The sequence below is a fragment of the Bubalus bubalis genome, chromosome 20, assembly GCF_019923935.1.
Source record: "Bubalus bubalis isolate 160015118507 breed Murrah chromosome 20, NDDB_SH_1, whole genome shotgun sequence".
Taxonomy (NCBI): domain Eukaryota; kingdom Metazoa; phylum Chordata; class Mammalia; order Artiodactyla; family Bovidae; genus Bubalus; species Bubalus bubalis.
Genome location: NC_059176.1, coordinates 10,033,722 through 10,048,760, shown reverse-complemented (window position 1 = coordinate 10,048,760; position 15,039 = coordinate 10,033,722). Strand labels below are relative to the sequence as shown.

Here is a 15,039-nt window from a genome sequence, read left to right as displayed (position 1 = left end):
TAATTGCGGGCCAGAGCTTTCCAATGATGGAGAGCTATTCGGAGCCGGTCCAATGAGGGCCTCCAGGGGGCGGGCCGAGCCGCCGCGGGCCGGGCCCCGGGAAGACTCCGGCTGGCTAGCCCAGGTCGCCGGCGGTCGAGGGCTGCGGCCAACGTGCCGGGATGAGCGGGTCCCTGGGCCGGGCGGCGGCGACGGCGGCGTCGGCTCTGCTCCGCTGGGGGCGCGGCGCAGGCGGCGGCCTCCGGGGCCCGGGCGTGCGGGCGGCAGGCTCGGGCGGCAGCGGCTCGTCGGAGCACCTGGACGCGTTGGTGAAGAAGGACAAGGTGGTGGTCTTCCTCAAGGGGACTCCGGAGCAGCCCCAGTGCGGCTTCAGCAACGCCGTGGTGCAGATCCTGCGGCTGCACGGCGTCCGCGACTACGCGGCCTACAACGTGCTGGACGACCCCCAGCTCCGGCAAGGTCAGGGCCGGCTGCGGGCGGGGCTGGGGGGCGACCTCCCTTGGCCGCTCTGCGGGGCCGAGGGTCTGTCGGGCGGGCGTTCAGGGTACGGGTTTCCACACCGCATTAGAGCATCTAGAGTGGGGGCACGATCGAGTTGAAACTGGGTTTTGAAGATCTGGGGCTCTGGGCCAGCCTGTGCAGCGGGTTTAAGTCCTAGCGGTTCTCCGATTCTCACTGTGAGCTGCAATAGGCGTTTCGGGGCGAGTTCTTTTCGGGTGAGTCCAAGGAACATGGTGAGCAGCCCGACTCCCAGCTCTGCAGGAGTGGGGAAGTGGGGCAGAGGGATACAGGAAGAGGCCCTAAGGAGTAGTTACTTGGGGACAATTTGAGGGAGTGGCCTGTTCCGTGGATAAGGGGCAGGTACTGTTGATGGTGCAGGGAGGGCCGAGGCTGCCCTTTTTTGAGGCTCGGGGGTTCAGAGATTGGCCTGTCGTGCCTCAAGGCTGGGGGATGGGGGTGGTCAGGGACCGTTCTCTGTCGTTGCTTACAAGGAGGGGCTTGACTCCGCTTTTGGAGTGGACTTAGCTGACGTCTGCTGCTGTGGGAGAAAAAGACATGAAAATTCATGTTCGGATACTCAAGGATGGGGGGGATTTGTGGGAGATAAGGTGTCTTAGAGAGGTTTGTGGGGAGCGGGACGAGGAATGACTCCTGAGCCCTAGCTAACTCAAGCTGGCAGCTCCAGGAGCCAGTCAGGTTCTGGGGCAGAGTCTGCAGAGTCTGTGACTTGTCACTGGCTCTGGAGGGAGGGAAGAGGGCCCTGACAGTTAATTAGCAGCTTTGCTGTTGAGTCTCCTGCTGTGAACCTTCCCTGCATTCTTCTGTTTCCTGTGCGTTGAGTAGGAGGACTGGAGAAGGGAATGGCAACGCATTCCAGTATTCTTGCCTGGAAAACCAGGCCTGCCCTTTGGCTGGGGTGGATGGGGTTGGCAGAGAAATGGGGGGACTGTCCCTGTACCCGCTGAAGGGTGGCATTCCAGTTAGACTTTTCAGTGACTGAGTTCTCCCTGTCTTCCTGAGGTTGTTTAGTGACAGTGTCCTAGAGAGAGTTTTAAGGCACCAAGTTCTGTGGTAGTCTGCATGCCGAGTTCTGTATTTTGCTGTTCTGCATTTGAAGTTGTCCACCATCGTCATTCCAACATGGACGAGACAGGCTGGTGTCAAGGAAAGGCTTCAGGTTAGAATCCTGTGGCCAATCCATTCTGCAGCCTGAAGCAAGTCACAAAACTGCATTTTCCCTTTCAATAATATGAGGATAATGAAACCACGTGTGCCAAAGTTTTTGTGAGGAACAAAGAGAAAGGAAAACTTTTAGAAAGTGCCTGTCATCTCACCTGGCACAGGGAAGGCACCCACTAAATGGTAGCTGTTTTATTATTAGCACTTTATGACTTTAAAAGTATTTTCCCCCATGTTATCTAATCCCTATAGAACTCTTGGTTTTGGTGGGTGGAAATGAGGAGTGAAGGCAGCTTAGCATTACCAGAAGGTATGGGATCCCAAAGAGTTAGACACAACTGAGCGACTAAAAATAAAAAAAAGTAATACTACCATGAATTATGCCCACGATCCTTTTGCCTTCCTGGTCTACTGGAATGCTACCAAGTGGCTGGCTTTTTTCACATACAGGGTGAGCTACTGTCTTCATCCAGCAGCAGGGTGTCTCTGCTTATAAGATAAGATAGGAGTAACTGCAGTCTCAGCTGGGACTTTGCCTCGCCACTATGGCCCTTAGTAAAAAGTTGTGTTGTTGATATCTTGCTTAGCATAAAGTTTTGAGAGCCTCCAGTTTGTGACTTTCAGTTCTCCTGTTTAATATAACCAGTGGATGGTATAACTGAATCCCTTTGCTCTATACCTGAAACTTTATGCATCAACTGTACTTCAATTAAAAAAAAAAATGTTTTTAAATATAACCAGAGGTAGGCCATTCTGCAATCTGGCCAGTGAACTTAAAGTAAGAGCAGGAGCGAGAATGTTTTTGCTAAGAACACTTCTGTGTTTGACTTTCAGTCTTCTGTTCTTAAGTGTTCAAACCATAGCAACAGGAATTTAACCCTTAAATGTCTTGACTGTTGACCTTCATCAGACCATTAGTTTAGTTAGTAAATGTGTTACATGTATATTGAACATAATACATGTCTTTTGTTGCCTATAAAAGTAAGCATTAGTGTAAGTCTCAACCTCCAGACTTAGGGCAGGGCGGTGTAAGCAGGTGAGGATTAGTTTAGCCTGGGTGGGGCTTTGAAACTTGAAGACTCCATCTTTTTGCTTGCCACAGCTTTGAGTTTACCGCTAGAGACTGACAGCCTGTCTGATGCTAGCTCTTGCCAACCAAGGATATGCCTGTGTGCCTTTCCCAGACCCAAGGTCACTTCTAGTAACAGGAGAGTTCAGTTCAGTTCAGTCGTTCAGTCGTGTCCGACTCTGCAACCCCACGGACTGCAGCACGCCAGGCTTCCCTGTCTGTCACCAACTCCCGGAGCTTGCTCAAACTCATATCCTTCGAGTCGGTGATGCCATCCAACCATGTCATCCTCTGTCGTCCCCTTCTCCTCCTGCCTTCAATCTTTCCCTAGAGGGCAGACAGAATGAAAACCACAACCGGAGAGGGACTCCTGCAAAACTGGCCTTTCCTGCTTTCTTGTGCCAGAGGCGGCTGAGCTTTACAAAGAGCCCAAGCTGGAGGAAGACTCTCAGACACTGTCTCCTGCTTCTGGGCGCTGGGTCCGCGGAGTGTGGTGCCCAGAAGCGTCAGGCTGAGACCTGAGACCCAGGGAACCAGGGCGACTGTGAGGCAGCTTTGCACTTGGTCCTTCCTCAAGTTTTTTTTTTTCCTTTTTTAAAACCTGGAGCACACATCGAAGACAACCACAGTGGGACCCAAAGGGATAGGGACCCATATCTCACCCCTGGTCTTAACAAAGACTAGTCTTTACTTTCGGTTGCAAAAGAAACGTGTTCATGGGAGAAACTTGGAAAACAATGATGAAAACCTAAAGCAAATGAAAATCCACTGTAATTCTGGTGGAAACCATAAACCATTATTATTAACATTTGGATCTACCTTCTAACAGTTTTATTTTTTTTTTAGTAGAGTTGAGATCACACGTGTCTATATATAGCGTTCTGCCATCCTGAGAGCGGGGAACATGTCTTTTGTGACTCCCGGAGCACTGTGTGTGTTTCTTGTGCAAAGCGAGCTTTCAGTGAGTGTCTCAATGAAAACTGCTTCTTTTCTTTATCATTTTATCGTAAACTCTATTCCATGCTCGTAAAAACATTATGGGCACTGGAATTTCTGCCTATTCAGATTACTCTTGTATTCTTCACGTAGAGAGCAGTGTCTGTTGAATGAATAACCATCATCCTTTGTCGAATGGTTCTTAAGCATTTGAAAATACACTCAGCCTCGCCAGCGTCCAGGACTTTAAGGCCGTAGTAAAGCTATGATGTTAGCAAGAAGTCAGATCAGGAGTGTGCGTACGTGTCTGTGGAGGGCGGGTTGTATGCTGCAGACAGGGAGATAACGTGTGCCCACCCTCTGGAGGAGAAACTCTCAGTACCCGGGCAGGTTGAAGGTGAACCGACCTGAAGACCCATCTGTTTCACTCGCGGGTATTTAGTCTACAGCAGGGATTGACAAGCTTCCTTTGTGAAGAGCCAGAGCATAAGTACTTTAGGCTTTGGGTGCCCAGTGGTCTCTGTTGGCACCCGTTCAGCTCTGCCGTTACAGTGTACTGCAGTTAGGGATGACACCTAGACAAAGGAGAGAGGCAGAGTTCCAATAAAACTTTACTTATAAAAACAAGGAATTGGAGCGGACTTGGCCCGAAGGCTGTGGTTTGCCACCCCTTGGGCTGGAGAGACCGTCCCCTGCCTGTGAACTTGGAGACTCCTGTAAGGATGTGCAGCTTCTTTGTAGTAATGAAAAGTGGGCAAGAAAGGATCTTGGTCTCTTAGCAGCAGACTGAAGAAAGCAACTGTGTCATGTGATGGGAAACTAAGCTATGGTTAAAAAATTAATTAGATCTAAAGGTATTTAATCTGACTGAATCTCAGAAAACACAATGTTTGGCCAAAAAGGTGGCTCAGTGGTAAAGAATCCACCTGCCAATGCAGGAGACTCGGGTTCAGTCCCTGGATTGGGACGATCCCCTGGAGAAGGAAATGGCAACCTGCACCAGTATTCTTGCCTGGGAAATCTCATGGACAGAGGAGCCTGGCAGGCTATGGTTCATGGGGTCGAAAAAGAGTCGGACATGACTTAGTGACTAAACAGCAACCAGTTGCAAAAAGGTAATTGTGACTTAATGCCGTGTGTGTATATAAATGTTCAAAATGTGAAGCGGTCCCATGGATTGCAGATCTGTGTGTCATGCAGGTGGGGCTCGCAGGTGGGGCTCACAGGTGGGCAGGAGTAACTGATGCCAGCCCCTGGCCAGAGGCCACCTCTGGTGGTCAAGAACCTGGCCTTTGGACTTCCAGGCACCAGGACGCAAATTCTAGCTCCACCATATGCTATCTCCATGACACTGGTTAAGTTATTTAACCTAAGAGCCCTTATTTCTTCATCTGTAGAATAAGGATACATACCTCTGTAAAGGTGAAATAAGATTAGATGTGTGAAAAATGTAAGAGTATGAAACTCAGAAAGCCGTAGCTCAGGAAATGGTATTTTTATTGCTGCATGGCATGCTTCATTGGTGTCCCCGCATTCTTTCCCTCTGTTTTCTCCGCTGCATATGTTGTCAGAAGAGCATCACTGTGAGTGGGGTAGAGGATACTGACATGGAGAGAGTAGCCACAGTGCGCCTGGCACTGTGGGAGCTTAATTCCTTTCACCAATTTTAACTTACTTAATCTTCATAATAAATCTGTGAGGCAGAGTTATTCCCATTTTACAGAAAAGGAAACAGAGGCTAAGAGATGCGATTTACCTGAGGCTGTATTTACAAGCCAGCCAGCCAGGCTGACCCCTGAACCAAAGCCTTGTTCCTCTTGTGTGCCTGTTCAGTCGTTCAGTCGTGTCCGACTCTTTGTGACCCCATGGACTGTAGCCCACCAGACGCCTCTGTCCATGGAATTTCCCAGGCAGGAATACTGGAGCGGGTTGCCAGTCCCTCCTCCTGGTTCCTTCTTGGCACTGTGGTTTACTTTTCCTCTCCTGAAGCTCTGCTATTTTTGATGCTTTTAGCTCACATTATCTCAAGCAGTCCTACCTGCTTAAGTGCTTAAGTACTCTTAAGTTAGGGAATATGGAGAACTACATGACTCCAGAGGACGTGACGTAACCTCACCAAGGAGTAGAGTCCCCTAATTGGCAGAGTTGGAATTAACCTGCATCAGACTCTGAAGCTCCCGTCCTGAAAATCTACCGGGAAAAAGGAAAACTGCAATCACGGTGCTCTTATGGTTGATTGTCCAAAGCAGGAATGACGTCCAGTGTTCTGAAATGTCAAGAATTTTAGAAGCACCTTTTGAAAGTTCTGGAAGGGAATTTTCTAGAATGTTTTCCCCCTCTGACTTGATACTTTGGAATATTAAAATTTTTGGTGGAGCAGTGGGTGTATGTAGAACTGATTTTGTAAGAGACTCCTAAGTCCCAGTCCTGGTTTTACCTGTTATGTAACTTTGCATTCAGCATTTTCTGTCACAAACAGAATCACATTTTATCATCTATAAAGTATGGTTATCATTAAGATCCATTCTTGGCTATGATTTTCTAATTTTTCAAGAATTGCTCTCTGGTTTATTCCAAGCGATAGATGCAAGAACTACACAAATATTCACACTTACATTGTAGTCACTGAAAATTTAAAGGGTGAGAAAAATTAGCCATACTTAATTGATTGTGACTTCATAGAATTTTAGTTTCCAATTTATGATTTATAGTGTTTTGTTTTTGGGAGTTTCTCACTTCACTCTCTAAGAAGCAGTTGGGTATTTCCTTTAATATTTAAACTTGTAATCAGACTTTTTAAAACATGGAAAATGGCATCGTTTTTAGGAAAGATGTTAGAGCTTTGCTTTGACATCAGCCACCCACAACACTTGATAATCTAAAAATCAAAGAAGCAGGTAAGTTTAATTATGATAAACTGTCAGCACTGTCGGAGAAGGCAATGGCACCCCACTCCAGTACTCTTGCCTGGAAAATCCCATGGACGGAGGAGCCTGTTAGGCTGCAATCCATGGGGTCGCTAAGAGTCAGACACGACTGAGCGACTTCACTTTCATTTTTCACTTTCATGCACTGGAGAAGGAAATGGCAACCCACTCCAGTGTTCTTGCCTGGAGAATCCCACAGTGCCATCCTGTGCTCTGAGGTGGGTTCTCCTACGTTCTTGAAGTGTAAGTGATCAGGACAGTCACGGGCCATGGGGTTTGCAAGGAATCAGTCTCCCCTGCACGTGACTGTGTTGGATATTCAGAGTGGTCCAAAAGCCCACTTGTTTCGGCAGTTTTGGTGGTAAGAATGGATTCCCTTCCTTCCTTGTCGTTGGGCTGCATGGTCTGCAGCAACATAATATTCAGTGAATGGGACAAGCCTGATGCTGTGGTTGAGCATGGTACAACCATGGTTGAGCATAAAAACAACTGATGAAAGCAAATCATTCTTTTCCTCAACAAAGGTTTTATTTTAAAACATCATACTTTTTAGGATTAAACATGTGGTTTTGGGTGGCCTTCAGAGGGCAAATTTTTTCACCTTTGGAGTGTTTCAAAAATTGTAGGCACTGGGACTTCCTTGACGGTCCAGTGATTTAAGACTACACTCCCAATGCAGGGGGCCTGGGTTCAATTCCTGGTCGGGAAACTGAGATCCTGCATGCTGCGAGGCACGTTAAAAAAAAAAAAAAATTACAGGCGTTCACCAAAAGAATCAGTAGATATTTATTGCTATGGAAAGCTTAATGCACGTATTATTAATTGGGGGAAAAAACCCATAGTGTTGTGCAGATAAATGGTTTGTGTACATAAATGTAAAAGATGTTTAAGAAAGTTTAGAAGAGGTAAAAAGTTCATGTTAAACGATTCCTAATCCTCCCCATCATAAATTTTTAAAAAATGAATTATTGGAAACATAAGTAAATTCTGATAGTCTCTTTGTGTTTGAGAACAGAATTTTTTAAAAAAAAATCCCAAACACACAACTTACATGCTAAGTAATTATTTATGTAGTACCAAGCATCAGAGCAATGAAAAACCTGAATTCTTCAGAGTATTCTAGTATGAAGACATTCTGATGGTTCGTGGAATTTGCCCTTAATTGATAATCTCCAAACCTCCAGCTGGCTTTTTTTTAAAAAAACAGAAACCCAGAGTGGCTTCGAAGGGAACTTTTCAGAGCCTATAATGTTGTAACCATTTCTTCATCCTTGAAGTCTGTCTGCAGAAGAAAGATAAAACTCTCCAGCGGCAACCTTCTAGCGCTGTCCTGGTCAGCAAAGTTGCTGGTTTTTTTTAGGAGGCAGTGACTTAAAAGAGAAAAACATAGGGTATCATGGGACTGTTATTTGTAAAATAACTCATATTGGCCATCTTACTTGGTCGAACACATCTGATAATAAATGATGGGGCATCAAGCAGAAGGTTTTGTATTGTTTGTTTACATAAAAACCACCACTTGACTGATTTCTAAAATTTGCCTAATACGATCTTTTGCTTGAAGAATCTGTTGACTTTTCTGTTTCATTTATTTGTATGTTTAAAAAAGTACACTTCAATCTCAGGCTCTGAGTCAAAAAGAAAGTAAAAGATGAGGAATTCAGAAAAGGTTTTTTTTTGTTTTCTTTAATGTCTTAAGATTGAAACCACATTTCTTTCATAACCATCACCCTCGTGGCCCAGCTCTGAACAGAATCATCAGATGGTTGCCCTGTCCCAGGAGGCGCGTCCTCGGCCTGTGGCCCTGCGCCTGGCCCAGGACACGGGCCTTTGTGAGCCCTGGGCCCTCCCTTCATTTTCCTCAGTCCCAACGAATTCTGGGCTGAACCAGCTCAGCTGTCCCATCTGAGGGGCGGAATAGGGCCAGAGCCATAGTCTATAGACACAGGAGACGGATTTTTGCTCGGTTAAGAGAATCATTCAAGATAAAACCCAGTGACTCAGTGTCTTGCTTCACCAACCAAGACAGGCATGAAGAACTCTAGGTGGGGGCTGCCCAGTCTGCCAGTGAGTCACTGTGATGGGCCCACCTTCAGTCGTCCATTTGGAATTGAAGTTGTGGCATTTCTCTTTTTATTTTGCAACGTGGCTGGCACAAGCATGGGGAATATCACCTTGTGTATCTTGTGTAACCTGCATTAACTAATCAAGTACTCTGCCATTATCCAGGGTCAGTTGTGAGTCAGGTCATTTATGAGAGTTTTCCTTACCTGATTCTCATAAAAACTGTGGGATGAAGGTAGAAACAGGATGGAGGCCTCTCAGTTTATTTATAATTGGAAGAGTCAGGGTTTTTTTGTTTGTTTGTTTTGTTATTTATTTATTTGGCTGTGCTGGGTCTTAGTTGCAGCGTGTGGCAACCCTTGAACCCTGGCCCTCTGCCTTTGAGAGCTCAGAGTCTTAGCCACCGGACCTTCAGGCAAGTCCCAGAGAGTCAAGGTTTAAACAGCAGTTCACTGGACTCTAAAGCTTACGCTTTCCCCAGGGATGAGGAGCAAGGGAGGGACAAGGGGTGTTCTGCTCAGAGCAGGGAGACTTGTCGTCATGCAGGTTCATCTTTGTTCGTTCCAATGACCTTCGATGTTCTTTCCCCGTAGGCATTAAAGACTACTCCAACTGGCCCACCATCCCACAAGTGTACCTTAACGGCGAGTTCGTGGGGGGCTGTGACATTCTCCTGCAGATGCACCAGAACGGGGACCTGGTAGAAGAACTGAAAAAGCTGGGGATCCGCTCCGCCCTCTTAGATGAAACAAAAGACCAGGACTCGAAGTGAGGGAAGGTGGCCCCGGGCGAGGGGCCGCTGGTGTCAGCGTCTCACCACCAGAGAAGCCTTACCCGTTCAGGTTCCCAGTCTTCAGATGACTGCTTGCGCTGGTTCCTCCAGTTTGTAAGCAGCCAAGTGATTTTAGCGTGTCTGGTGTTTGGGCAAGGAAGATCCTATCTCGAACATAATCGTAAACACTGTACTGTCATAATCAATGTTGCATTACGAGATTATTGTAAACAAAATTCTTTCTTGTTTTGTCCTTTGCTCTTTGCCTGATTCAGGAGTAAACCTGGGAGCTTTTGAATCATTGTTATTCTTCACGGGTCCTCCACAAATACGTCAGTCTGCAAAGATAATATACCACCCCCCCCCACCCTCCCCCAGTTTTTCGTGACTTGTTCTGTTAAGAAAACTGATGGAAAAGGAAGAAAATAAGATAACCGGGGTTTTGGGGTTTTTTTAAAAAATAAAATGCCAACCCAGGGATACTGCATGTGAGTGGTTATTCTGAACAGCAGTAAGTCTGTGCGTTCATCTGTTCCGGCTGCTGTAACAAAATGCTGTAGACTGAAAGGCTTATAAACAATGGATGTAGATTTCTCACAGTTGTGGAAGGCAGAAGTCCAAGATCAAGTCTGTAGCAGATATGCTCTGTGGTGAGGGCCCACTCCTGCTTCACAGACAGCTGTGTTCCCACTTTTGGGGCCCCTTTTGTTAAGGGCACTAATTCCATGTATTAGGGGTCCACCCTCACGACCTGATCACCTCCCAAAGGCCCCACCTCCTAACACCATCCCTTTGGGAGTTAGGTTATATGTCAGCATAGGAATTTTGAGGGGACACGGACATTCAGTCTAGAAGGACTTTTAGTAACTCTGACCTTTGGATTTTAGAAATTAAGAGTGAGTCTCATACTCTTCTATTAAAATTTCCATGAAAATTGCCATCAAGCTGTGCTCTAATTTCTTGAGGGGAAGTAAGTGTTGTCAATGCTGAGAGGCGCTGATGATCCAGTTGGAGTCCTGGGCGGGCTGGACTGGCAAGAAGTGAGGGGGAGACACGAGGGGGCACCCCGCTTGCCCGTCTCCAAAGACCTGTGCTTGGCCAGCTGTGCTGCACTTTGATAGGAAGCGGCCATTAACTCCCTCCAGAGCATGGGATCTTGTGAACCTTTTATTCCTTAAAAATAGGGCCTTTATAAAAAAAGAACATAATTGGAATCATAGTTGAGATCTTCCAGCGCATGGTATCTTTTAACAAGACTGTTTCTTCTCCACCTGAGCTGAAAGTGGAGCTGGAGGTAAGCTTTACAGTAACTCATAGGAAGAAAGCCCACTCTTACACCTTGGGGTCCCCACAAGCCTTCATTCATCTCCAAGGGCTTAAACAAAGCATCTATTCAGAAGTGCACAGTGGCAGAGGTAGGAAGAAGCTGCATTTTTTTTTTTTTTTAAAGAGCAAAAGTAATAACAAAGAAAGAGGATGGCTTATTTCCCCAGAGCCGTTCGGGAGGCTTGCTCTGTGCTGATCACTGAGTCTACATGAATGCCTCTTGGAAAAGCTCTGAAAACGGATGGATTTAGTGGGGTAAGGATTGACCTGCCCGGTGGTCCTGCAGGTCTCAGCTCCTGGCTCCATCCTTCCTGCACCCCCCCACCCCCCACCCCCCAAGAGCCTGTGGAGAAAGGAAAGACGAATTGTAGCCCCCCACAGGTCGTTGTGGGCTGTCCTATTAGATGAGAGGGCTGGCCTTGGTAAATTACAGAACTCAGGGCTTCAGGGGAAAGAAAAGCAGATTATTGTCACAAAAGGTTTCATGTTACACGTGTTGTGTACTCTTCATCCCATCAATACCTTTTGTGTCTGCTCTACACTAAGAGCTTACACAGACCCTTAGAGGAGGTTGGAGCTCATTTGTTGGAAGCATGTTTTACAAATGAAAATGAGGGCACTGGAAGGAAGCCCTGTGCTGCTACCATGCCAAGGCTGAGCCAAGCCTGTGACCTTGTCTTTTAGAAAGAACCAGTAGGAAATCACTCTCTTACTGTTCCTGGATGAGAACCAGGCTCTGGGGCACACACGTGAGTGTGCAAAACTGACCCTCGCCTTCGCATCTGGTGCTTTTCCATAATTTTGCTCCTTTTGGCTTTTCCCCTAAACCTGCCTTTATCCCTGTAGGGTTCATCTAAACAATGAAATGATGAGAAACATTTGCAGGGAAACATCAATGTAGGAAACCTCCCTAGAATATCAGCACTGGGAGAGAGCCGCCAAGTAAATAATTGGACTCAGAGGCTTATGAATCATAGTGAGATCATATCAGTCACCAGAGAGCTTAAAAGTTTAAGCAATCACTGAGCTCTACAAGGAATGGAAATGTTCTTTCCAGCAGTTCATTAATACTTTCTTTCTCTATGCTTGACACGTCTTTCCCAAGTGGGAAATTGAAGATGGTATCTGATGTCAGTCTGAATAATTTTAATGATCTGCATAATTAGAATTTGCCGTGATAATTAGAACAGTGACACCAGAATCCCTTGTACAAACAGCAATGTCACACATCATCTGTTTTAACTATGCAAGGTCTGCTTCACAGCTTTCCACTGCAGGACATCGGCTGTTACCATTTGATTTATTGGATTTTTGTCACAACTTCAAAGTACTGTGTTACTAGACTGTTGGAAATAGAGGAGGTTATTTTAGAAGACTAAACATTTGTATGAGTTGAGGTTTGGGAGATATTATAGAACAGAAGGTAAGTTTTAAGACTTGTTATTGGCCCTATTGAATTGAGTAGAACATGGGTCCTCACGCTTTCCTGTAATTATTAAAGAACTACCATTTGTTAAAGAGAAAAATTGTATGTTGAGAGGTTGGGTCCCTTGGTATTCGTAATGGGAGAGATTGCGCCAAGGGTTCAGAGGATCGACCTTTGTGTTGGCAAAGTTAAGTTGGAGTAAATTTAAACCAGAGGCAAGGAAGCTTCCAGGTTTGTTTCTGAGAGTCACTGGCCGGCAAAAATAGGTATTGGTGGATGGTCACAGAAACAGAAGTAGATTTGATAGCTATTAAAAAAAAATAGATTTCATAATCCACTTGAGAATTTGGAGCAGATCTGGTCCGAGTCTAAGGGCTTCCCTGGTAGCTCCGCTGGTAAAGAATCCATAAGCAATGCAGGAGACCCCAGTTTGATTGCTGGGTCGGGAAGTTCCCCTGGAGAAGGGAATGGCAAAGCACTTCAGTATTCTTGGGCTTCCCTAGTAGCTAAACTGGTAAAGAAAGCTGCCTGCAGTATGGGAGACCTGGGTTTGATCCCTGGATTGGGAAGATCCCCTGGAGGAGGGCATGGCAACCCACTCCAGTATTCTTCCCATGGGACAGAGAATCCCATGGACAGAGGAGCCTGGCGGACTGCAGTCCATAGGGTCACAAAGAGTCAGACCTGACTGAGTGAGTAAGAAGTGTACCTTGCTTCAAAGATCTTTTCCTGACTGCAGCCAGACTGGTCTTCCATACACACTTCACTGGCCTTCTCACTCTCTCCCAGATTGCCATCCCTGACGGCCTTTCCTCACCCCGTTCTACCCCCACAACCCCTTCTTTTCCATCACACCAGGCTGTAATCGCCATTTTGCTTGTCTTCACTCAAGGATCCCATATAAGTAGCATATGTCATGCTCAGAAAAATATGTAAAAAATAAGTAATTTTTTCTGTTCTTTCTAGATGAGTCACAAAAGAAGCATTAGGTCCTGGACTTCCCTGGGGGTCCACGGTTGAGAATCTGCCTGCCAGTGCAGGGGACACAGGTCCGATCCCTGGTCTGGCAAGCTTCCATGCTACACGGCAGTTAAGCCCACGTGCCACAACTACTGAGCCCATGCTCCCTGGAGCCCGTACGTGTGTTACTCACTCAGTCCTCTGACTTTTTGTGACCCCATGGACTGTAGCCTGCCAGCCTCCTCTGTCCATGGGATTCTCCAGGCAAGAATACTGAAGTGGGTTGCCATAGCCTCCTCCAGGGGATCTTTTCAACCCAGGGATCGAACCCAGGTCTTCTGCATTGCAGGCAGATTCTTTAACATCTGAGCTACCAGAGGAGCCCATACTCTACAACAAAAGAAGCCACAGAAATGAAAAGCCTGCTCACTGCAACTAGAGAGGAGCCCCGGCTCACTGCAACTAGAGAAAGCCCTCGCTCAGCAGCGAAGACCCAGCAGAATCAAAAGTAATAATAAATAAATAATTTTTTTTTTTTTAAATAAAGATGTAAGAAGTGTTAGGTTCTTGCAGTTCACCAGAGCGGCAGCACAGGGCAGTGCAGAAGAGCTTGGGTTTGGATCAAACTTCCTGGATTCCTATTCTAGTTCTTCCCAGATATGTGACAGGCCTCAGACACATTAATAACCCCTTTGCCTTCTCTATTGAACAGGACAGTGGTGAATGTCACCTACGTCAGGCTTGTTATGAGATCGGAGAATCCACATCAAAAGCCTAGCCCATAATAAGCTCTCCACATAGGTTAACCTCCATGGTTACTTTGGACTAGATCTGGACTTGATTGTGGTACATTATTCACCATCATTGTTAGGCTTAGTAAGGGAGTAGAGATAAGTCTGTATCTATTGACGGGCCATTGTCTGGTTGTTCCCAGAGCATGCAAACTCATCTTTGAAGGTCAATGGCAAAATTTAATACTCTCAGTGGAGTGTATCCATTATTTATCTGCTCTTGGGGCTGGGGTAAGGGAGTCCTGAGACAGAAAGAATTCCCTGTAAATTACTTTCCTAATACTACAGTTGGACTAACTGCCACTGAGTTTTAATTTTTTTTAAATAGTACTTCTTTTCGTTTAGTGGAAACTGTTTACTGAACCAATAGGTTAGAATAGGTTTCATCATTGGAAAGTCTATTTGAAAGAACATAGTTTAACCTTGAGTCAATTCTAATTTATCAGAATTTATCCCTCCTCCAGGGGAGTCCAGGCTAAGTCCTGTATTATGTGATGGGAGCTCTTCCTGCTCTGGACCCCAGGTCTGGGGCTGAGCCGTTAGCCAGGGATCAGATAATCTCCTCCTGCCTTGAGCCAGGGGAGCATTAACATATTTGGAATTTGAAGGAGAACTTCAGCAGTTGCTTTTACACATACAGCTGTAACCCTGGGGACCTGGGGCACATTTCCCATTATTTGGGCTTTCTGACCTTTGAGTTTTTATCCACAATTTCTTAGTAACACCGTAGAATGATTCTTGGGCGAGCAGAGCACTATTACAGAGGTGACTGCAAAGGATGCTATCAATTCTGTCTGTCCAAGTCACTGCAGTTTTAATGGAGCAAAAGATTGGTGTGGTAGGTTAAATAAAAGGGCCCCAAAGAGGTTCACATCCTGACTTCCAAAACTTGTGAGACTGTTCCCTGGGACTTTGCAGCTGTGATTAAATTAATGGGAAATTGTCCTGGATCATCTGGGTGGGGCCAGTGTCATCACAAGTCCTTTGAAGATGGAGAAGCCGCCATGAGCCCAGGGACACAGGTGTCCTTAGAACCTGAAAAAGGCAAGGACACACAGATTCTCCCCTGGAGCCTCCAGAAGGAATAT

At 46.2% G+C, this 15,039-nt stretch overlaps 1 protein-coding gene across 1 annotated transcript; it reads left to right on the top strand.

Annotated features, from left to right (window-relative positions):
- The first annotated feature begins 99 nt into the window (after positions 1-99).
- On the top strand, positions 100-10,386 carry GLRX5 (glutaredoxin 5). Its single transcript, XM_006065044.4, has 2 exons — positions 100-459; positions 9,270-10,386. The coding sequence occupies exons 1-2, from the start codon at positions 162-164 to the stop codon at positions 9,446-9,448; spliced, it is 477 nt and encodes a 158-aa protein (XP_006065106.1). The 5' UTR covers positions 100-161; the 3' UTR covers positions 9,449-10,386.
- Positions 10,387-15,039: the final 4,653 nt, after the last annotated feature.